We start from the raw sequence: 23,659 nt of genomic DNA, 5'->3' as shown, positions 1-23,659 counted from the left end.
TTTTGAGAGGAGAAGGGAAAGAAGCTTCTTCCGCCCAGTTCTTTATCCGCTCCAGTTGTCTTGTAACAGGAGTGGAGCTGGCCACATGCTTGGCAGGAACCAGCTTTCCTGATAGCAATGCTCATAACACTTCTCTGCTTCTCTCCTGGGGGATGTTTTGCTGGGATTTCCTACCAGAACAAAGAGCACTTGCTGAGATTGTGGTACCACGAGAGCTGCCGGGTCTTCTGTGATCGCTTGGTCAGTGAGGAGGACCGGACCTGGTTTGACAAGCTAATGATGGAGAAGATGGAGGAGTTTGGCACCACTTTTGAGGAAGTCATTCCCTCCCAGCCAGTTCTGTTTGGAGACTTCATGGAGCCAGGTGCCAATGTCAAAGTATACCAAGCAATTGACAGCCAGGATAAGGTAAGGACACCGGGAATCACGTTGTGAACTACATTCACATGTTCTACAAACAAAGGAAAACTGTAATAATAGTGGTGCTTTAACTAGAGGTGTCTGAAACTACCAACTGTCCCAGGGGTCTCATGTGAAATCCTACCACATATATGAGTAGTGGCTGTATTTGTCGTGATAGGCAGTTGAGGTGGAGCAAGCTGTCTCTGCACTGCAATCCTGGAGGCAGCCTGCTATGCCAAATCTCCCAAATGAGCCACACTTGGGACTGAAAAGTGGAATTTGCTGGAAAGAAATGGCACATTACCCCCAAACAATACTACTTTTGCCATTAAAGACTTCACAATTGACCTTTACAAGTAATTAATGTTACTGCCAGACTCCCTGTTGGAGAAGATACTGGGAGTACTTGGGTAGTGGTAATTAAGCAAAGGCAATGAGTGGTGCATTTTGCACTCATTATCAGAAACAGATGATTATTCTGTTGTCTCTCCTCTTGTGATAGCTGTGTGACAAAGGCTGGTAATTAACTGAGCTTTCCAATCCCTTTTGCAAAGTAGGTAGGCCTGTCCCCCACTGAGGTGAGCACAGCTGAGACAGCCAGACAAGGAAGCAGCTGCACAGTCCCCACTGATGCACACAGGACTTTGGTATCTAGGCAGGGATCTCAGTGCTGTGTGAATTCCATCTGGTGTTGCTTTCCCAGCTTCACAGTGAGATTGCTGAGGGGGTAGGATCAAATCCCAGATGTCTTCATGCTTCATCTCCTTCTCTGGCCTGAGGGTGTTGTTGAAGAGAGCCCTGGGAAGGGCAAGAGAAACTGCTCCTGCAGCTATTCCATGTGATGGCTGTTCTGGGAGAAGAGTGTGCTACTCTTCCCATCTACAGCCAGTGTTGTTTTCTTCCCCAGCACCTGTGCTTTCCAGCCAGAATCCTAACCACAGGATTCAGCAGCAGGCAGTGGTCAGCTATAGAACAAGGAAACTAACCCAGAGGGAGGCCCTGGAGCAGTATGGATCAGGCAGCCATAAGCTCTTTTATTTTGAACTACACCCTGCTGTTTCTCAAGGCAAACAGCACAGCTGGGAACAGCAGACTGAAGTCACTTGCCTGAGTTAGTTTAAGGTCACCATTGAGCAGCTGCTGCCACCACCACTAACTAAATTAAGCCCATCCAATGGTAGTTCCTTATATGAACCTAGAGGAGAGCTGCTCCCATATTCTGTTAAGCACCAGGCTCTGCTCTCCCCTACTCCTGGCTGTGCCAGCAGACAATAACCTCCCCCACACAATCACTTTTATCTGGTAGCCACAACTGAGTGTTTACCCACAGCTGAAGCTTGTGATTGAGGACTACCTGGAGGAATACAATCAAAGTAACACCCCAGAGCTGAAGCTTGTGCTTTTCATGGATGCCATACAGCACATCTGCCGAATCAGCCGGATTCTGCGCCAGGCTCCAGGGAATGCTCTTCTCCTGGGTGTTGGGGGAAGTGGGAGGCAGTCTCTCACCAGACTGGCATCTCACATGTAAGTAATGCACTCCCACTTACACATGTAATGGGGAGCAGCTCCACTGGGGCTGTCTTCAGAGAATGTCTTTTTCTGCCCTTCCCCCTGCCAGTTACACATTTTTCTGGCTTCTGACTCCTCAAATGAGTCAAGAGCTAGGACTCAGTTAACGTGCACATCTGCACTGGGTTTCTAGATAGCTCAGGTATCTCTGCTTTGTGTAAAACATGCTCCTTGGTTGGTGGCTGTCCTTGGTGCACAAGGACAAGCGTATGCTCAGGACTCACTATAGGAAAACCACTTGCTGTAGTCCTTTCCTTAGTCCACAAGATGTACTGGGAATTGACAGAAGAGAATTATTTAATTTGATGTAACTCCACAGGTTGCTTTTTCCTTTAGGGCAGAAAATGAATGTTTCCAGATTGAACTGTCCAAAAATTATGGCATTACGGAATGGCGAGATGATGTGAGGACAGTCATGATGAAAGCAGGCCTTCAAAGTCTACCCAAGACCTTCCTGTTTGTAGACACACAGGTACAGGAGTATTACCAAGGTGGAGTCCATCTCTAAAGGAGTCAGAAACACATCTCAAAGCTCAATAAATTCCCCTACAGGGTATTAAGGAACTTGACACAAACCAGACACAACTTGTATTTCCTCAGTAACCTATATTCATCATCTTATAAAAAAGCCCCAGGGAAACTAGAAGTGGTGCATTTATTGCTAGAGGGGCTGTAGAGCTGTGTGTGAGTGGGTAGATTCTTCTCCTGCTCAAGGAAGCTTCTTTCAGCTCCATCCAAGGGTTTGGTGGGTACATAGATTTTAGCTGTCTGAAACTAAGCAATATTGGCCATTGATATTAGAAGTCCTAAATAAAATTATTCTTCTCTTTTTCTAAAAGAGAGTAGATTTACGACCTTATGCCTGCTGGTTCCACAGGATAATGCTGGCTGTAACTGTAAACTCTAACTTGCTAATGAGTAAGCCAATTTCCACTTCTGGAATCACAGTTATGTTCCCCATAGGCTTTTTTACTGCCTTCATTATCATAGGAACCATTCCCTTGTGGCAGAGCCCCAAGCAGTGAGATGAACATCACACAAGTGCTACTTGTTCTTGCAGCCTTTTCCCTGCAGTGAGAAGCATATGTGGGAGCAGAGGGGCCCAGGAGGGTGCATTTAGTCAAAGAAATGGATGCTGTGTATTTCTGATGTAGCAAAGGTGGAGAGGTGAGTGTAGTGCTGGAGGGAGGTCATCCCATAGACGGTGACACAGCCCTACAATTACTCTGTCTCCCACACTGATAAGCTTTATTTTAATAATGAAGTGTTCTGTGCTGGAAGAAGTAAGACCCAGAGCAACCAGGTGTCTGGAGTCTGACTGCAGAGGCAGGGAGCAAGAGCCTGAGCTCCATTTGTCTGTAAAGAGACAGGGAATGGGCAGAAGGATGTTTATTCTCAGACACATCCTCCCACCCTTGAAATGGCTGAAATATGGCTGCTTAATTGGAAGTGCTGTGGACAATAATCAGGGTGTGCCATTCTGGAGCCAAATGATCATAAGAATTGTTTCTTATAACTGAGGCTGAGGGCTCTATTTATGCAGAAATTATCTCCATGGCATGTGAGACATGAGTGTCTTCTGACTTAAAAAACTGCCTTTTTTTTTTTTTTGCCATATACTTAGATTAAAAGTGAATCCTTCCTCGAAGATATCAACAACTTGCTCAACTCTGGTGACATTCCCAACATTTACAATCCTGAGGACCAAGACCAGATCATGACAGCTATGAAGCCTGTTGTTCGAGATCTGGGGCAGCAGCCCACCAAGGCCAATTTGATGGCTGCATACACAGCACGGGTTCGCAGCAATATCCACATGGTCCTGTGTATGAGGTACACTTCAGGCCTACAACTCCATGCTTTTAATGCTAATTATTCCCTCTTTATCCTTTGCCTTTCATCACTGTGTAATGGGATCTTTATTTCCAAGCCCCAGACTTTGGAGAAGGAGGAACAATAGGAGTATGGTTTGCATAACACTTTCCCCTAGGACTGGATACATTGGTTTTTTTGGGTTTTTTACATTTTGCTGCTCTCAAGATGCAGTCTGAATTTTTCAAGAGTATAATTATGTGTGATTCAGATGAAACACAAGGTACCACCTTCTCTCTGCACCATTGAGCCATTTGTTACAGACTTATCTTGCTTGAATTTGGGGCTCACTTGCACCATGTTTACTCTTTAATCTAATGCATAGTCCATAACCAGCTTGCTCCTTGCAGGAGGGATACCAGAAGGTACAGGGCATTCTCAGTGCAAGAATAAGTAGAAAAATCAGGGCTATGATTATGGTTTGGTGATGTAATCTCTGCACTCATCTGCTTGAAATGAACTTAAGAGCACATTTATTTCTTATCCTTTAAGTGTTGTCCCTAGAGAGGGACCCATAAAACATCACCCTACTACTATCCTAATACTTACAGAATATCCTGAGCCAAGGAATGAGTTCAGACATGCACCTTTGGGCATGTAGCTCACTGCCTGAACTTTCATTCCCCTTTTCCTTCCTACCTGGAGTGTATTGTCCATCTTGCTCTGCAATGCTTCGGGGTGGTTCTGTAGAAGGAAAGTTATTTTATCTTTGTATTTAGGGCCAGCTGTAACACATCTTCTCTGCATGCCTTGCCCTCAGCCCCATCGGGGAAGTGTTCCGTGCACGCTTGAGGCAGTTCCCCTCTCTTGTGAACTGCTGTACCATTGACTGGTTCAATGAGTGGCCTGCTGAAGCCCTGCAGAGCGTTGCCTCCTCCTTCCTGAATGAACTCCCACTTCTTGGTAGCGGTAATGACGATATCAGCGGCATGGTAAGTGCCACACTCGAGAATACCCTGCTCCCGTGTGTTCAGTGTGCTGTGTCTCTGGATACACCAAGCTAATACAGGGCACACCTTCAGAAGTGTCCTACCCTGCAGCAGAAATGTCCCACAACAGGATCATTCAAATACAGAGCTGCATGGCTTTTGTATGCCTTGAAACAGGCTTGGCCATTTGTCACCCCTCTGTGGCACTAAAGCCTGCACACACACACATAAGCTCTGCTGTGACTGTATAGTTTGGGTCTTCATAAGCCCCTTTTGCTCTCTCTGGGCATCACATAGATTTGCCTTTCACGTGCTCACTGAACATATCAACACGTGAACACGTGGAAACACTGAATAAGATTGTTTCTTTCCTTTCTCCTTGTAGATTCAAGTATGTGTTGCAATCCACCAGAGTGTGGCACAGAAGTGCCAGTTGTTCCTAGCAGAACTGGGCAGACACTATTATATCACTCCCAAAAGCTACCTGGAGTTCCTCAGCATCTTCAGTTCCCTTATTGGAAAGAAGCAACAGGAACTGAAGACAGCCAAGAACAGGATGCAAAGTGGCCTAGACAAGGTTTGTCCCTCATACCCAGGGAAGTTTTGGGGCCAACCCTTATGCACTCTGAGCAGTGTATTGATAGCTGCTGACATACAATGAGATGTCCTACACATATCCCGTGTAACAGGAAAAAAACTCAGGCTAAAGCAAGTGAGAACTTAGGCCTTCTGCCTGGGCCAGTCTTTCTGAAGGTCAGAATCTGTAAGAGCTCTGAAAGAGTAATGATCCCCAATATTTGGGACCACAGACCCCTATGTAGTTCAGCTCTCAGGATTTTCCTTAGTACCTTGTAATTGAAAGCCCTCTAACAAACATTGTTCTGCTGCCTCATTGCCACAAGCTTATGAAGTAATGCCTGACATTAGGCACTACTGTTTATAAGCACACCACAGTGTCAGATTGTTGCTTAAGCAGGAAGCAGGGCAAGACCTATGCTTTGCACAACCCAACGTTTGGCAGGGAGCACCCTCCAGAGCAGCACAGCCCTTTCCTAGGGCTTTCCATGGCTGCTCCAGGGACTGCTCTCCCTGCTCTTTAACTCTGCTTTGCTCCCATAGCTCCTGCTCTTTAACTCTGCTTTGCTCCCATAGCTCCTGCGAACAGCAGAGGATGTAGCGAAGATGCAGGAGGAGCTAGAGTCCTCCCGCCCTCTCCTGGCACAGGCAGCCAAGGACACCGAGGCAACCATAGAACAGATAAAGGTATCACTACTGGGCAGCCCCGCACTTTCTAACTCTGACTGCTCATGCTCACAATGGACTGGACACAAGTTGGAGGGGCCTGGCAGGGATTGTGCAAAATCCTGCTTGATTGGAGTTAAAAACCGCCTGAGCTGGGCACAGCAGATACTTGTGTAGAGCTGCACTGACAGCAAAAACTGCCTTCCGCTGGGGTCCTGCTCTGCTGCTGGTGAGCACCAGTTGTTGCAGAAGTGATAGCTCTAGTGCCTGTTTGAAGTCACCACCCAGGGGTCAGTCAGCTGAGCTCCCAGGCCCTTGCAAGGGCAGTCTAGCAACACTAAGACAATCCTCAGGTGGCCTGAGCAGCTCTAAGCCAGACTCATTGTTGAACAGGATCATTGTTCCACATCCCATCCCCAGGGAGCTGATCCAGCTGCAGCTTGACCCCCAAACCTCAGGGATCATCACACAGTCACTCATGCCACTTCAGAAAAGAGAACTGTTCTGTGCTGGCTGTCACTGCCCTCTCTCCTCATGTTCCTCCCTGCCTATCTCCTGCTGTGGGATGGCCACCCTGGGACAGAGTGAACAGGGACACTAACATAATATAGCTTTGCATGCAGAGAAAAAAGAGTCTGCAATCACCTAAATTCCCATGTAGCAGATATATTCCACATTTCCTCCTGGTAGTGTTTAAACCCTTGGGGATATGCAGAAGTGACAGTTTTAGAAACAAGTCCCTAAGCATATCTTCCTATTCCTCTATCTCCCTATAAATTTGCAACCCTATACATCCTCTACTTGTGCCAATAGGAAAATGGGTAGACCAGCTAATTCCTGCAAGACTAGCATCATTCCAGGCACAGCCAGAGTTGGAGCTTGTGGATGGTTTGTACAAGCTGATGAAAACCTTCTCCCAGTATAGTGCAGGAAGGGCATCCACTGTAGCAGTTAGGTTCCTGAGATCTGACGGAAGAAGACACACAAGCTGCTAGGACAGCTGTGATCCTTTCCTAGCAGTTCCAAACCAAGCTCTGCCTCCAGCACACTTCAGAGGCTGTCTCTGGTGTTGCAGGTGGACACAGCTGTGGCTGAAGAGACAAGAAGTGCTGTGCAGGCTGAGGAGGCAAAGGCCAATGAGAAAGCTCAGACAGCTCAAGCCATTGCAGATGATGCTCAGAAGGACTTGGATGAAGCCCTCCCAGCCCTGGATGCTGCTCTTGCCAGCCTAAAGAACCTCAACAGAAATGATGTTACAGAGGTAACTGTATCAAGGGAGAGGGTGCCAGAACTGGGTCTGGTCAAGGACAGCATCTCCTTGCGGTAGCAATTCCCTTTTAATAGGCTTGCAACACCCCCAGCACTTCTCCTCCATCCATCCCCCCTGGTCTCGCTCTGGGCAGCTGCCCTGCAGCTTCTCACCTTCACTCCTTCAGATGCAAATGGAAAGGCAGGGCAGTAAGTGGCCCGTGGGTATTTCCAGCATATCCTGGAGAAGCTGTGGAGGAGAGCTCACCTCACCTGCCAGTCCATGGGCATAGGCAGCAGGTACCACCAAGCAACCCCACGTACTTACTGTGCAGCACAGGGTCAAAGCTGGCAGCACCCTGAACTTGCAGGCTCTTTGAAAAGCGATCCACCACAGGCAGAGAGGAGGCAGCAGGCTGAATTCAAGGAATACTGGTTTGAAATAGGCTAGTGAGAGAAAGAAGGGTGATTCTGAGCCTACAGGCATCACAGCCCATAGTCGAGAGAGCACACTCAATTACAGATTTCACCACACAGGGACACGCTTATTGCTCTGCAGTTGTGAGTAACAGACCTTTTAATTCTTCCCAAAACACACAAAACCCTTTTCCTCAGAAAGTGGGGAAGAACACAGACAGCATTGGCACCCATTCTCTTGTAGAACTAGCACGAGAAGTGTCTTGTCTATCCAAGGCTTCCAATGCCACAAGATGCAAAAATTTCTTACACATCATCTAAACCAGCCCCCAGAAACTGTATTTAAGGATTAAGCTCCTAGTTTCTTTTAAATCCAGCTGCCAGGTCATGCCCCAAGTAACCTGTCACCAGAGCAGAAACCACCAGAGTTCTCTCCCAGTCCAGAATTAAGGACACAGCCCAACCAAAAAGAGGACAACACTATTGTGGTAGGGAGCAAGGATCCCTTTGACCTACTACTTTCCATAGGGCAGCTGTCTCGGGGGTCCCTTGGAAGAAGCTGATGCCTGTTTCTCCAGCTCCTCCACCAACTCTCTCAGCCGATCCTTATTGCAGTAAAAATACACATAAAGGTTGCGCTCTGCCTGCAGGATGGGGTTTTTCAGAGACCTCCGTTTGATCTCCAAGTCACTCAGGAGGTCTGTCAGCTTTTGGTGGAGGTCATCCTCTATGATGCTCAATTGCTGCATCAGCTTGGAGATCTCCTAAGGGACAGAGCCCAAACTCATGTGAACATGGAGAAATAAAGGGATTTTCCTAATGCCTGTGGAACAGCTCAGCCCCCCCCCCCCAGAAACAAACTACTCACCCAGCTCTGGCCTCCCACCCCCCCAGTCCAAGGAACAGAGGTGGCTTACTGGGACACCTTGGCTAAAGCACCCCAATCTCAACACTGAGCAGCCCATGTGAGACACATTGAGAAACATCTTTATCCCATAGCCAGCTGTTGCCTCACTGGATGGCTTTTGGGATAAGGCCAACCTCCCCTCCCTCTGTGGCTGGGAGGCAGCAAGGTATCCCTGCTGCAGCCAGTGAGGATGGCAGAGGGCTCCCTGTGTTCAGCTGCTGCTGCCCTGCAAGGCCCAGGGGAGGAGGAGTGCTTCCTTACCGGTGAGGAGAGCTGCAGCTGGTTGGAGCTGTTGTACAGTTGGTGATAGAGAACCTCTATGGAGGACTCCAGGACAGACATCTGGGGCATAGGAGCTTCCCGCTGGGCCTCCAGTGCCCTCTGGTGCTGAACCAGCTGGGAGTACTTGGCTGCCATGGCCGCATAGCTGCAGAAAGGCTGATTCTCCTGATCTTTTCCCATCAACATGTCCCAGAGCCTGTAAGAGTGGACAGCCAGCCAGAGCTGTGACTACAGCACCAGTACTGAGGAAAAACAGGGCTCTGAGGTTCTTGTGCACTGTAAGACTGGGATGCGAGCTGATGTGTATCAGCAGTGATAAGACAGCCACTCCTGGTGAACATCCCATGTCATGGAGCTCTGGAAAGAAACACCATAAAGAAGCAGGCTGGCTCAAGAGCTAGTGTGTGATTTTTATTTTTTTTTGGCAGACACCAGCAACAGCTACTTCAAAACTGTGTGGAGAAGACTGAGAAAACCTAGTCAATGCAGGACACAGAGAACAGTCTTGCTCTAAGCAGCTTGTGCTTTCGTGGCCCAGCTCTCCTTCTCCATGGCTAGACTTGCCTCTACGCTATCTACCTTAAGATTCTAGAAAAAACTTCTGTTCTCTGTACTCATTCCATTCTCCAAGCCCATACTCTTGCTTCATCAGTCCAAGCCAGCCAGAAAGAAGCAGATCTGAGGAATTTCACACTACCATGAAGTCACAATGGCTCTGCACTGGCAGAAGAGCACTGCTAGTCTATCTGGTAGCTTGGGTCTGCTGCCTGTCTTAGTCATTCCCATGCCACTGTCCCCACACCTAGTTTGTTCTTCAAGCTCAGGCCCTTACCGTGTAGCATTGAGGTCTTTGGGGTCTATCCATTTACACGGATGACCCTTCTGGGAGGGCCTGGAATCTCTGAAGTAGGTCTGCTGGTCCTGCAACCTGGTCTGGGATTCCCTCTTGACTGTTTCAGTCTTCTCCAGCCAAGCAGCCATCTGTTCCAGCTCATTTCTCTCCAGTTGCAGCTGGAGCTCCAGCAGATCCAGGTGGCTGTGCTGGCTCCACAGCCACGCAGCCACCTCCTCCTGCCTCCAGGCAATGTTCCGGAGGTGGGCAACTTCCAGGCTCAAGTGTTTGTGCAGGATGGGCAGGCAAAAGCGGTGGGCCTCTGCCTTCAGCAGGGGTGGCAGCTGGTGTGTCAGAGTCTGCACGATGTAGAAACATAGGGCGGGCAGCTGTCTCTGGAGCACAGCAGCCTGGTGCTGGAGCTCAGCCTCAATGGCCTGCTGTGCAGGGGGACACAAACAGACTGGTGACACTATGCTGCCTGGTTCAGCCATCCCCCCCCCCAACTTGTCAGCTGTGCTCCAGCAGGAAGGACTGCCGATACCACAGGCAGACCCTGCCACAGAGGATGGGAGAGGAATGGGGGCACTGGCCCTAGCTGGTTATCCTCAAGAGTTTCCAGAGTCCTCTGTGCCCATTCCAGCACAGCACGGGTGCCTTCCACTTTTGCTGCTGTGACTATGACCTCCCTTCGGGCACAGATGTATGCTGTCTCTATTTGGCCCAGCTCCTTCCAGAAGCTGTCTTCATCCTCTAGCAGCTCATCTTCATCAGTCCCAAGACTTTCTGGCATTGATGTTTTCTTGGTTTCCCTTGTCTCTGTGACTTCCTGGCTGCCATCTCTCTCCTCACTCTCCATGCTCAACATGTCTCTCTCATTCACTCCCTCCACTAGGAGCTCTGCCTTTGAGCCTTGGACCAATATTCCCCAGCTTGCTGGTGCCACCCCCCTGCAGTGTCTTTGTGCATTCTTGATAAGGAGCTCCTCTTCTTTCTTATGGTATTTCATGGTATGAGTCCATTTGTGTCTCAGCCTCCAGCCTCTCCTCCGGGCTGCTCTCTCCCTGTGCACTTGCTTCCCAAATATCTGGAGCCTGAACACCCTCTGGTAGGACCTGCTGAATGAAGCTCTCAAATGCATCAGTGGCCTGTTGTTCTTGCTTCAGGTAAGGAGCAAGATCTATCTGGCACAGCAGTGTTGGCAGCTGGCACATCCCCATGTTCCCATGATACTCTGACACCTGCTTTGCAGCCTTGCTGACCTGGCTCAAGACAGCTCTGGTTTTGAAGATCTTCGCTTTCAGGTCCATGTGAGCCATTCTCAGCTCCTGCTTCACCACTTTCTTCTCCTTCTCCAAATACTTCTGTTCCTGCTGCAGCTTGTTCGTCCAAGCCAACAGCTTTGTGTACCTCCAGAGCTGGCAGTCATAACAATACTTCAGCTCCTGAAGCTCCTGCTGCAGGACCTTCTGAGAGGGCCCCTCATCTGCTATCGAGCTCAGGAGCTGCAGGACCTGGCAGCACATCTGCAGGGCCTCCTCCAGGACATCACCTTCCAAAATGGGTTTGCCTGCAGCCAGCAAGGCCTCATAGGCTTCCACCTCAGCTGGGCTCAGCACGTTCTCCTCACCCACCATGCCGCAGAACCACTCAAGGAATTGCTTTGTCTCAGGGCAGTAAAAGAGCCACTCAAATTCCTTCTCGCAGAGAGTGTCTGTATGGGGGTAGATCAGCCTCAGCGTTGCCATAAAGTCTGATGCTCTGCTGGCAGCGTCTAGTGGGAAGGGCTGCGAATATCTCCAGCTGAAAATAACAAGGATGGTCAGCACTAGAAGGGAGGTCCTGACACCCACAGGCATCTCAAGGGTGCTGCAGCAGCACTCCTAGGTGCCTGCTTCAAGGGAGACTCAAGAAGTCCCTCCACAAGTGCTGAAGACCAGCTCATTGCTGTGGTGGGGTACAAGACAAACGAGAGCCCGTAGAACAACAGAGAAAACCTGCCTGTGCCCCATTTCCACACAGCCTTCTCCCTAAGGCCATACAGATTTAGCTCCTTTACCAAGATATATTCAGCCCATAGGAACACACCTACTGAGTAGCACAGCAGGCTTTTTCAGCCAACGTTTTGTTTGTTCTATGCCCTTTCTGATAACCAGCTTTCCCTTCAAATGCCTCTGTCCTTCCTGCCTGTGTATTGCATCCTCTAAGTGTCCTACCTCTGGTCCCAGTCTCCTCTGGCCCAGTTGAGGGAGGCATGAGCACCCCATCTTCCAGAAAAACAGCTTAGCCCAACTGTTTCCATTTGGGTTTTGCAGGTACGAGCCCTGCAGCGGCCTCCCCCTGGTGTGAAGATTGTGATCGAAGCTGTCTGCATTATGCATGGAAAAAAGCCCAAAAAGGTGGCAGGAGAAAAGCTAGGCACCAAGGTGGATGATTACTGGGAGCCAGGCAGAGCCCTTCTCCAGGACCCAGTGCAGTTCCTGAACAGCCTGTATGATTATGATAAGGTAAGCAGTAGCAGAAGGAGGCTGTGACTGGCATCAGGTATTGCCTCACAGACATCTTTCTCACAGCAGTAACAAACTGAGCTCCTTATGGGCAACACTCTTCAGCAACACCAAGGATGAGAGTATATTTGCCCTGGAAGCCCTCATGCAAGTTGGGTGTACTTCATTGCCTTGGACAATGTGACCTAGACACACATCTTCACATTCTGCCCCCCTCTTTTGTGTGGAGGAGATAGAACTGGTATGGGAAAGGTTTTTCCCACTCCCACAGGTGTGGATCCCAGACCTCAACATGCAGCCATTTGATTGCTCTTGCTTCAGTGTAATGCTTTGACCATCCTGTCAGGTCCTGGGGTGCTGCTGCCTCTGGGGGAAGCCCTTAGGAGATCAGTGATGAGCATGCTAAAGATCTGACTGAGGAAAGTCTCTTTCTCTCCCACTGTTCTTTGCAGGACAATATTCCAGACAGTGTGATCAAGGCCATCCAGCCCTACATTGACAATGAGGAGTTTCAGCCAGCTGCCATCGCCAAGGTCTCCAAAGCCTGTACCTCCATCTGCCAGTGGGTGCGTGCCATGCACAAGTACCACTTTGTGGCCAAGGTTGTGGAGCCCAAGCGGGTAAGAGACTCTCTGACCCAGTTGCTTTTGGTGTTCAGGAACACAGTACTAGTGGCTCCCTTCTGCAGGAATTGCCACATACTGCAGGTCAGAATAACACCTTTGTCATCCAGGGATTGGATTGACTGAGATATTGAGATAGCAGTAGCTAGCGCCTATCAGCAAGTGCTTTTATGGAAAATAAGCTCATGCTTCAAGATCTCTGGCTTTTGAGGGGGAAGAGCCTGACCACATACCCAACATACCCACTGTTTCCTTGTGCCTCTCCCCAGCAAGCCTTGCGGGAGGCAGAGGAGGACCTGCGTGCCACTCAGCTGATCCTTGATGAAGCTAAGCAACGCCTGAAGGAGGTTGAAGATGGCATTGCCATGCTGCAAACCAAGTACGAGGCCTGTAAAGCCAATAAGGAGGAGTTGGAGAGGAAGTGTGAGCAGTGTCTGGAGAGATTGGCCCGTGCTGATGTGGTAAGGGACAGAGCTGGGTTCTGCCTGCTTACATGTGGCAACTCAGTTTCAGATCAAGCAGCACAGTGGTGAAAATATCCATGTGCCTGCAGCTCATGATAATCCTAGGCTGAAGCTCCCTGGTCAGATCTCAGCAGCTCAACAGGACTGGAAGGCTAAGCTAGCCAGGCACTTATGTACAAAGCTGCTGTCCTCCTGTGCACAGCTTCCTCAGCTAACAATAGGTCTTCAGGGCATCTGAGAGCACCTTGGTAATCCCAGGATTGAGTGCTTAAAGCCAGGAACAGAATTCAGGCTATGTCAGGGGCCACCCCAACCTCTGGTCACCAAAGTCCCCTGCAGCATTACCCAGAGAGCAGCTGGTCCAGGACACAAGGTTAGACCACACAACAGCTCTCACATGTGCAACTTATCCCACAGCTCATCAATAGCTTGGCTGATGAGAAGGTGCGCTGGCAGGACACTGTGGAGAGCCTGGATGACAAAATCAACAACAGCTCTGGGGACGTGCTGGTTGCAGCTGGCTTTGTGGCCTACCTGGGCCCTTTTACAGTAAGTGTGCAGTGCTCAGCATGCAGTTTGCAGCTCTGCTGTCCTGGCCAGGGAGAAAGGAATAGGGCACAAGGGTGTGAGATCCCTCCAGGATCTCTCTCCACTTGTGCCAGAAGCTGCACAGGGCTCATTTGAATGGGAATAGGAGAGTTTAGATACAACAGACCAGCTGCAACTTAAAGAAAGTCTGTGATGGTGTGTCTCATGGCAGGGAGACTACCGTGTAGCACTGTCCACAGAGTGGATGATGGAGCTGGCTGAAAACAACATTCCCCACAGTGAAGATGCAAGCCTCATCAACACCCTTGGAGACCCCATGGAAATCCACTCCTGGCAGGCAAGTTTCAAAAAAATACCCAAACCAAACAATACTTGAGGAAGAAGGGGCCTCAGGTAAAGAACTAAAACAGTCAGCTCACCACTTACCAGGATCTCCTGGACTAAATGACAGGCCCCAAACCAAGCAGCTGGATAATGGCCAAGTATCTCCACACTGCAGAAGTGGAATTGCTGCCAGGCCTGGACAGCAGCAAAGAGGCCATCAGCCTTGATCTGTAAGGCCTATTCTTTACAAATTCCTGACCCAGAGCCAAGCTCTGGTCATAGTCTGCCCAAGCCTGACTCCATAGCACAGCCCCATCCCAGGGCTTGGCCGCTGGCAGAGGTACCTTCCCTACCATCCCCTGACTTCCTCCTGAGAAAACTCAGGGGCCAGGGCAACAAGGGCTTCTCTCTGGTCACCTATGTGCATCACCAGGTGTCCCAACAACTTTTTTTACCCTTTTAGATTGCTGGTTTACCCAATGATGCCCTCTCTGTGGAGAATGGGGTAATAACCCGATTCTCCCTGCGCTGGACTCACTACATAGACCCACAAGGACAAGCAAACAAGTGGATCAAGAATCTGGTAAGAGCTATGAGGGGGAAAGCCAGGACTGCCAGGATAGGGAAAGCAGTTTTCTGTCAGGAGCTGTGCAGAGCAACATCAGGCTTTGGGCTTCAGAGCTGCAAAACCCCATGCAACAGCCTAACCAGCCCCAGACAGTCTCCACATCCAAATTCATCCCAGGTGGATTTCCCTTCTCAGGGAAAGCAGCACAGGAGGAGCCCTCATGTAAGCATGCAAGGCAGCAAACAAATCAGATTCCCACACTAGCTATCCACTAACATTCTGGGAGCCTTCACCTCACAAACAGCACCACCAGCATGCCCCATAATGGTTTTTAGGCTTCTAGTACAGAGGGATTGGGGTGGCATCACCTGGCTGTTGAACACAGTCCTTACTGCCAAAGTCCTGAAAACACTGACCACCACCTCTTCTGCCCTTTTGAAGGATCGGGCAGGAGGCTGAGGCAGCTGCTCCTATTTTGCTCCTTGAGGGCTTTTCCCACCCACCTGCTCTCACTTTTAGGCTCTGGCCTGAATTAGCAGTGTGGGGCTCCAGAAGGGTATGGTTCTGTGAAGGAGATTGTCCCTATTTCCCTCCATTTTTTTTTTTTTTTTTTTTTTTTTACTGCCTCATTGAGCTGTCTAGCTGAGCAAGAAAGTATATTATTTTTGCTGCCTCAGGGAGCTAAATCAATCCAGTGAGAGGTGTACTGTACACCTTGGATATGAAGGTGGCAGGACACCACAGAAGCCCTTCCCTTCCCTGCTGCCTTTCAGGAGAGGGCAAACAGCCTGGAGGTGGCCAAGCTGAGTGACCGGGACTTTCTCTCCACTCTGGAAAACACCATTAGCTTTGGGAAGCCCTTCCTGCTGGAGAATGTTGGCGAGGAGCTGGATCCAGTCCTTGAGCCTGTCCTGCTGAAAGAGGTCCTATGTCTCACCTTGGCAAGGAGGGCAGTGGGTACCTGGCTGAGCTGTAAGGGGCCAGCTGGCCAGGGTGCCATGGGGTGTGGTGCATTCATAGGTTTCTGTGGGCAGGCAGAACTTGCATGGATGAGTCCCATGCCTTGGTCAGGGCTTCAACACATTGACAGTCTCCTGCACACATGGGTGTTCTGCCAGCAGGTATCTCTGCCTAGGAGGGAGGGCTATGAAATACTACTGCTGTCATCACATTCAGGCCTTTAGTTCCAAAGGGAAACTTTGAGCTCTTCTGTCCTGAGAGCCTTCAGACTCTCTCCTCACTGCAGAGCCCAGGGCATAGCAGGATGCTTTTCCTTACACGAGGTAGCCATCCCAGCCTTCCTGTATTTCTCCTTCTCTGGTACAGACCTTCAAGCAGCAAGGCAGCACTGTGCTGAAGCTGGGGGATACAGTGATCCCCTACCATGATGATTTCAAGATGTACATCACCACCAAGCTGCCCAACCCTCACTACAGCCCTGAGGTCTCCACAAAGCTCACCCTCATCAACTTCACCCTCTCACCCAGGTACCTGCTTTTACCCCATTAGTTGCCCATGCTGCTCAGACTCATTCCTTGCAGTCCTCAGACCCTCGGGCATGTTGCCCCCTCACCTGACACCCTCACTTTGGTGGCTTTTCTTGTAGTGGCTTGGAAGACCAACTGCTGGGAGAAGTGGTGGCTGCAGAGCGGCCTGACTTAGAAGAAGATAGAAATCAGCTAATTGTTAGCAATGCCCAGATGCGTCAGGAACTAAAGGAGATAGAAGACCAGATCCTGTATCGGCTCAGCACTTCAGAAGGAAACCCTGTAGATGACTTGGAGCTCATCAAAGTGTTGGAGGCATCCAAGCTGAAGGCAGGAGAGATCCAGGTCAGAAGTGAAAGGTGTTCTCCCTGCTGCTGCTGTACATCCTCTGCCAGCACTCCACTAACCATGACATCGCTTCTGTCCTCCAGGCCAAGGTTATGGTGGCAGAGCAGACCGAGAAGGACATCAACATCACCCGCATGCAGTATGTGCCTGTGGCTGTCCGCTCACAGATCCTCTACTTCTGTGTCTCAGACCTGTCCAGTGTGGACCCCATGTACCAGTATTCACTCGAGTGGTTCCTCAACATCTTCCTCTTGGGGATCCGTAACTCTGAGAAAGCAGGTGCCTGCCCAGAACAGCCCCTCTCCTATCCTCTCCCTCACCCCACATCTGTACATGGTCTGCATGTGAGAGCAGCATCTGTCCTTCCTGGGCAGGGTGTGAGTGTGCCTCTGTGACCAGGAACCCAGAGATGGCATGGAGAGCATCACTGTCACCCATGGCACCTACCACCCTTGTCTGGTCACCCTTTTTTTCAGATGAGGTGACCGAGCGGGTGCAGAACATCAACAACTACATCACCTTCAGTCTCTACTGCAACGTGTGCCGCAGCCTCTTTGAGAAGCACAAGCTCATGTTTGCCTTCCTGGTCAGCGCTCGAATTCTGATGAATGAGGGGATGATCAATATGGTGAGCAAGTCACCTTAGTCCTTGAAGGGATCCCATCAGGGCAGCTCAAGCACCATCTGTTCAGTCCCTAGAACTGTGTGCTGGGTGGAAAAGGAGCCTTATTCCCCAGGGTTAGTGACAGGCTTGGCAGCCTGCTGGACAAACACAGGGCCTCTGTCTTTATTCAGCTTTCAAACTGTTCTCTGTGTCTACATGCAGAGCTGCCTAGCCTGAATCACCTGCAGCTTTTGCTAGTTTGCTGCCAGACTGCTGCAAAGGTTAATGAGTTCAGAGGGAGCAGGCAGGGGTTAGCAGAGAGTGGCAGCTGAGCAGTCACTATGTTGATCTGACCAGACCCTCCAGCTCAGTAACTCCTTGACACACACACACACACACACACACACACACACACACACACACACACACACACCTGGCAAGAGAACAGCCAGAAGGATACTACAGGATTTTAATTGGAGATGGTACCATGTGCCTTGGACTCAGGTGGGTAGGCTGTTACCCATGACCAAATCGTATCCTGTTCTTAGGATGAGTGGCGGTACCTGCTGTCAGGAGGGGCCATAAAGGAGATGAAGAACAACCCAGCTCCAGCCTGGCTGAATGAGAGAGCGTGGGGAGACATCCTGGCCTTGAGCAGCCTGAATAATTTCTCTGGTTTCGACAACGATTTTGCAGCCAACCTTGAAGAGTTCAGGACCATTTTTGACAGCCACAAGCCTCATAGGCAAGTGTCTCCTGCTTTGTCAGCTTAGCTCTACTGCACATGACATCCCTGGGAGAGCAAGAGGAGCTGATACAGCCACAGTGCCAGCTCTGCTCCCAGTGCAGTGCCATGCAAGGGGAAGTATGAGGCACTGCCTTGTCTCCTCAGGGGTGACCACTGCTTGCCCGAGGCAGAGCCTTATCGCAATGCCTTGTCCCAGCAGTATTTGCTGCTTCCCCAGTGGAAGTAGTTCTGGCTTGCCTGCTGATGGTTTCAGAGCTACAGACAACCTCAGCCAAAGGACTGGAAGGTCCTTGTCCCTTATGAAGACTCAATGGCTGCCTGCAGGCAACGTGGGTACTTCTTGTGGGATCTGGGCACATCCCTTCAAAATGGACCTAATTGCTTTGCAGAGAGCCTTTGCCTGGGAAGTGGGAGGATGGGCTTGATGCCTTCCAGAAGCTGCTGGTTCTGAGGTGTCTGCGTGGAGACAAGATCACCAACGCCATGCAAGACTTTGTGGTGCTGAACCTTGATCAGCGCTTCATTGAGCCACAGGTAAGCAGCCAAGAGCAGGTGCTGGTGGGGACAGGAATGGCGTAGGAGGCCTGGAGATTGTGATAAATAGGCCATCAATTACAGTGCCTCTCTGCAGCCACAGTGTTCCTCCCACAGCTGGGGAAATAACTATGTCTTAGATGTGGGATAGCTTTTCTGATGTCCACCAGTTAAACCTTACTAGGAGGGGGCAGATACTGCAGATGTACAAGGGAAGAGTTCAAATGACAAATGGGAAAGTGGTTCATGGCCTGACCATAATGGGGCCAGAGGAGAGCTGTACATGGTCCTCACTGATCATGTTCCTGGCCTTGGCACCCAAGAGGACGCTGGAGCCTTGGAGGAGAGCTGGAGGCCAGGAAGGCTGAGGAGGTGCTGCATGGTTCCACTACAACCTCTCCACTGTAACCAACTCTCTGTTGCAGACCACTGACCTCTCAGTCGTGTTTAGGGAGTCCACTGCCACCACCCCCCTGGTGTTTGTGCTGTCCCCAGGCACTGACCCCGCTGCCGACCTCTACAAGTTTGCTGAAGAAATGAAGTTCACACAAAAGCTCTCTGCCATTTCTCTGGGCCAAGGACAGGTGAGCTGTCACTGCATACCTGGAACAGCAGTGTCCTGGCACTCATATCAACCTCACCAAGCTCCAAGTAGGTCAAACACTTGCAGCACTGTGAAAACACATGTTCCACGGCCCTTACCAACCTCCTGCTTCTACCCCTTTGGGGTGGGAGCTGCAGCAGCTCCCACTACAGTGCCCTCTAACTTCCAGAATCCATCTGCAGTCCTTCTATTCCCTCCAGCCTCCCTCACAGGCTTGTACAAGCTGTAAAAAAACTGCTGTACCATCAAACAGCAAAGGTGCAGCTGAGCCATGGGTCCAAAGCCAGGCTGTAGCTCTGGACAGTGAGTGGTCCTTCCACCCAGCTCCAGTGAGCTGCCTCCCTGTCCTGCTCAGCAGAACAGAGCATGCCATGGGGTCTCTGATCTCTCCCTTTCTGCCTCTGCAGGGCCCCCGTGCTGAAGCCATGCTGCACAGTGCCATGGAGCAGGGCAACTGGGTCTTCTTCCAGAACTGCCACCTGGCCCCCAGCTGGATGCCCTCATTGGAAAGACTCATCGAGGGCATTGACCCCAGCAAGGTGAAATGTTTTACTGAGCAGGTGTCCACTCTGAGGATAACAGGCAGGAGGCTGGAGCCCGGGAGGAGCCCAGCTCTAGTTCAGTCCCATCCATATGTTCCTCATAGAACCAGAGGGTCAGTGCAAGAGCAGCTGCAGGGACTGTGCCTGCACCCTCTGAGCACTTGCTGCCTTCTGGACTTCCAGGTGCATCCGGACTTTCGCCTTTGGCTCACCAGTCTACCAAGCAACCACTTCCCTGTGTCCATTCTCCAGAATGGCTCCAAGATGACCATCGAGCCTCCCCGTGGGGTCAAGGCCAACCTGCTCAAGTCTTACATTAGTTTCAGTGATGACTTCTTGAATTCTTGCTCCAAGGTAAGACCCAGATCAGGCTTTGGTTTGTTGTCCCCATTCCACGCCTGCTCCAATATATGCTTTCCACCTGGATATTGCTTCTCTCCAAGCATAGATCTTCTTCCTCATTAGAGAATCCACGTGCTAGAGAAGGAGGTGTTTCAACTAAACTCATATCTGTGAAGGGCCACTTGGAAGTTTTACTCTGAGAAACAGAAGCAGCAATATTTTGGAGGCCTGGCATAAGGCACTTATGCAGCTCTCTTTAAGCAAGGAGTGAGCCATGGCCTTTTCCAGCAGAGCAGCCTGACTCAGGTTTCCCCCTCTCCAAGCTTCAGATGGCACTCCTGAATTGGCACATTTTCTCTGCCAGGTCCCAGCAGGACCTGACTCACTCCAAGGATATCTCCTCCCAAGCTGAGCCACTCTCCCTTCCCACAGGTCACAGAGTTTAAATCCTTGTTGCTGTCACTTTGTTTCTTCCATGGGAACATGTTGGAGAGGAGAAAGTTTGGGCCTCTGGGGTTCAATATCCCCTATGAGTTCACAGACGGAGACCTCCGCATCTGCATCAGTCAGCTGCAAATGTTCTTGAACGAATACACAGAAATTCCCTACAAGGTGAGAGCTGCCCCTCCTGTGAGGGAACAGGCTTATGATGCAGACATGGGCCAGAATCATGGTGGGGTCTTTTTCAGGTTCTGAAGTACACAGCTGGGGAGATCAACTACGGCGGCCGCGTGACCGATGACTGGGACCGGCGGTGCATCATGAGCATTTTGGAAGATTTCTACCAACCTGAGGTTTTAAATCCTGATTTTACCTATTCCAAATCAGGTATCTACAAGCAGATCAGTACCTCTTCTGACCTCAGTGTAAGTACTCAAGTCACAAACTGCAGCTCACAGATGTAGGGGGATTGTCACAGTGCAAAAAGTCTCTCTGAAACCCACTGCATTTTCAGGTTCTTGGGGTAATACAAGTTTGTAAAAACCTGGGGATCTTCAGCTGGTCTTGGCTTCACAGTCTGTGTGGATTCCTCTCCAGGGCTACCTCCAATATGTCAAGGGCCTGCCTCTCAATGACAGCCCGGAGCTTTTTGGTTTACATGACAATGCTGACATCACCTTCGCTCAGAATGAGACCTTTGCTCTGCTGGGAGCCATTGCACAGCTGCAGCCCAAGACCATCACGCTGGGAGGCCGCAGCAGGGAAGAGGTGGGTGCCCCAGTCCTGTCACTGTTCTGGCAGCGAGTGCCCAGTGTGGGCAATGACCACAAGCACCAGCTCTCAGCGGGTGCCACCCTGCCTGCTGGGTGCCAGCGATGGCACTGCCACGCCAGCATTAGCTCTCCCCCTTCTCAGCAGCCATGGGGCTGGATTAGAAGGATGCTGCCACTTGCTGCTTTCCTTCCAGATTGTAGAGGAGACCTCCAAGGACATCCTGGCAAAGCTGCCCAACCCCATGAATGTGCAGGAAGTAATCCGAAAATACCCACTGCTCTATGAAGAATCCATGAACACAGTGCTGGTGCAGGAGGTGATGAGGTAAAACTCCTGTGGGAACACATTCTAGGGAACAGCAGAGATAGACAGACCCCTGCTGCCACCCACCTTTGGGGAACCTCACTACTGAACAAACCAGTGGGGTTGGCAGTCACACTAAAAACTGTGTTGTCCCAGCTGGGACCTTTGGCTGATTCCGTCTCCATCTGTAACAGTCAGCAATTTAGGGCTGGGGGAGCAGCTGTGAGACTTTGTTTGAAGAGGACTGAGGCTGGGAGTTACAGGGAGGAGCTTCACTTGTGCTAAAGATCCACACCCTCTCTGGGCAGGCAATGGGCAATAAACCACTGCAGAGTCACTCTGCTCCCTCTGCCCTTTCTCTGTAGATACAACAAGCTCCTGGAGGAGGTTGCCTCAAGTCTGAGGGATTTGCTGAAAGCTCTCAAGGGCCTGGTTGTGATGTCCTCTCGGCTGGAGCTGATGGCCAGCAGTTTGTACAACAACACTGTTCCTGAAATATGGAATGCCAAGGTATGTGCCCCAGCCAGCTCAGCTGCTGGCCAGAACTCACCCAAACCAGAGGAATGGGTTTTCAACTGCTGCTGGACTGGGCTGTCTCACATGGAGCTGGCTCTTGGTCCCCTGGCATGGAGATGTCTCCTGCCTAGTGCAGCTCCCAGATGTTCCCAGCCCCTGGGCTCTGGGCAGCTCCCAGCAGCTGAGGCACAAGGTCTAGGCTGTCCCTGACTGCATTCAGCATCTCCTTCTGTGGGTGCCCCACAGGCCTATCCGTCACTGAAGCCATTGGCATCGTGGGTGAATGACTTGGTGCAGCGGATTGAATTCCTGCAGAACTGGATCAGCCATGGGATCCCCTCTGTGTTCTGGATCAGTGGGTTCTTCTTCCCCCAGGCCTTCCTTACCGGGACACTGCAGAACTTTGCCAGGAAGTCTGTCATCTCCATTGACACCATCTCATTTAGCTTCAAGGTCAGTAAATCAGGTGGAGAGTCTGAATTTACTTGGAATCTCCTGCTAGAAGGCCACAAAGGCCCTGACCTACCCAAGAGGTGAAACTACCAGGCTGCACAGCTGCCTATGGCCCCATCATCCTCTTTGTGCTTGGATACACCCACCCCACCCACCCACATTGCCAGACACCTCCCAAAGGCTGGCAGAGGCTTCTGCTTCCAGACCTGCTCACATTCCCCTTCACCAGCTGTGTCACAAACTGCCCCTGAGAGCTGCGGCACGCTCTCCTTTGGCAGCGCTGGCTTAACTAAGCTGTTTAAGAGGCTTCTGGGGACTAAGCCCCCAGGGACACGCCTTAAGCGAGGGCCGGGCCCCTCCCCTGGGCAGGTCATGAAGGAATCGGTGAAGGAGCTGAAGCGCCAGCCCGACGTGGGCTGCTACATCCACGGCTTGTTCCTGGAGGGTGCCCGCTGGGACGCGGCTGCGGGGCAGCTGGCGGAATCACGCCCCAAGGAGCTCTACACGGAGATGGCTGTCATCTGGCTAGTGCCTGTCCCCAACCGCAAGCCTCCAGACTCTGGCTCCTACCTGTGCCCCATCTATAAGACTCTCACTCGTGCAGGTAGGTGCCCTAAAGGCAGACTTCCAGAAAAACGGAAGCTGCAGGAGCAGCTAAGAGGGGCAGCCCGGAAGGGGCAGCGGGGAGTTCCTCCTGCCATACAGGGGCATAGAGCAAGGTACTGTTGGCAGTGGCCAGCCAGGGAGAAAAAATTTCTCCCGCTGTGGTAGAGGAGATGGAACAGCCAGGCACCCTGGCTCTGCAGCAGTGCCCTGCTCAGCCAGGCATCTGGCTTAGGGTGGGACAAGGGCTTCTGGCTGGGGTCACTTGTCTGGGATTCCCGGGTCTGTGTGCAGCACCACTGCCCTCTCACCCTTGCTTCCCCCATTACAGGCACGCTGTCAACAACGGGCCACTCCACCAACTATGTGATTGCTGTGGCGATCCCTACAGACAAGCCAGAGAAGCACTGGATCAAACGGGGCACAGCCTTGATCTGTGCCCTGGACTTTTAGCCAGGGACTGCCGTCAGCCAGCCCAGGAACCCACTGCAGCTGGAGGCCTGACCCAGGCTGCTGCCTCCCTCTCCTCTGGCCTTCCTTCTATTGAGGTGAGTCGTGCCTGTCCCCTGTTGAAGCGTGTCAATAAATTTAGCCTGGTGTTGGTGCATGCCCCATGATAACT

At 51.0% G+C, this 23,659-nt stretch overlaps 1 protein-coding gene across 1 annotated transcript in view; it reads left to right on the top strand.

Moving 5' to 3' along the window:
* Window positions 1-23,490, top strand: part of DNAH1 (dynein axonemal heavy chain 1) — a 66,238-nt gene extending 42,748 nt beyond the window's left edge. Inside the window, exons 46-77 of the mRNA XM_062501036.1 lie at window positions 178-408; window positions 1,733-1,929; window positions 2,311-2,446; window positions 3,599-3,807; window positions 4,607-4,778; window positions 5,161-5,352; window positions 5,928-6,038; window positions 7,093-7,278; window positions 12,019-12,210; window positions 12,663-12,830; window positions 13,103-13,294; window positions 13,715-13,846; window positions 14,058-14,183; window positions 14,634-14,753; window positions 15,512-15,661; window positions 16,065-16,225; window positions 16,345-16,570; window positions 16,657-16,852; window positions 17,050-17,201; window positions 17,726-17,926; window positions 18,319-18,459; window positions 18,885-19,043; window positions 19,471-19,602; window positions 19,789-19,959; window positions 20,380-20,559; window positions 20,637-20,813; window positions 20,986-21,156; window positions 21,356-21,486; window positions 21,831-21,975; window positions 22,228-22,434; window positions 22,804-23,038; window positions 23,369-23,490. Of these exons, the coding sequence (XP_062357020.1) occupies window positions 178-408; window positions 1,733-1,929; window positions 2,311-2,446; window positions 3,599-3,807; window positions 4,607-4,778; window positions 5,161-5,352; window positions 5,928-6,038; window positions 7,093-7,278; window positions 12,019-12,210; window positions 12,663-12,830; window positions 13,103-13,294; window positions 13,715-13,846; window positions 14,058-14,183; window positions 14,634-14,753; window positions 15,512-15,661; window positions 16,065-16,225; window positions 16,345-16,570; window positions 16,657-16,852; window positions 17,050-17,201; window positions 17,726-17,926; window positions 18,319-18,459; window positions 18,885-19,043; window positions 19,471-19,602; window positions 19,789-19,959; window positions 20,380-20,559; window positions 20,637-20,813; window positions 20,986-21,156; window positions 21,356-21,486; window positions 21,831-21,975; window positions 22,228-22,434; window positions 22,804-23,038; window positions 23,369-23,490 (5,421 nt within the window). The remainder of the gene's footprint in view (window positions 1-177; window positions 409-1,732; window positions 1,930-2,310; window positions 2,447-3,598; window positions 3,808-4,606; window positions 4,779-5,160; window positions 5,353-5,927; window positions 6,039-7,092; window positions 7,279-12,018; window positions 12,211-12,662; window positions 12,831-13,102; window positions 13,295-13,714; window positions 13,847-14,057; window positions 14,184-14,633; window positions 14,754-15,511; window positions 15,662-16,064; window positions 16,226-16,344; window positions 16,571-16,656; window positions 16,853-17,049; window positions 17,202-17,725; window positions 17,927-18,318; window positions 18,460-18,884; window positions 19,044-19,470; window positions 19,603-19,788; window positions 19,960-20,379; window positions 20,560-20,636; window positions 20,814-20,985; window positions 21,157-21,355; window positions 21,487-21,830; window positions 21,976-22,227; window positions 22,435-22,803; window positions 23,039-23,368) is intronic.
* Window positions 23,491-23,659: the final 169 nt, after the last annotated feature.

This window comes from Cinclus cinclus, chromosome 12, assembly GCF_963662255.1.
Source record: "Cinclus cinclus chromosome 12, bCinCin1.1, whole genome shotgun sequence".
NCBI classification, from domain to species: domain Eukaryota; kingdom Metazoa; phylum Chordata; class Aves; order Passeriformes; family Cinclidae; genus Cinclus; species Cinclus cinclus.
This window is presented reverse-complemented; position numbering and strand designations above follow the sequence as displayed.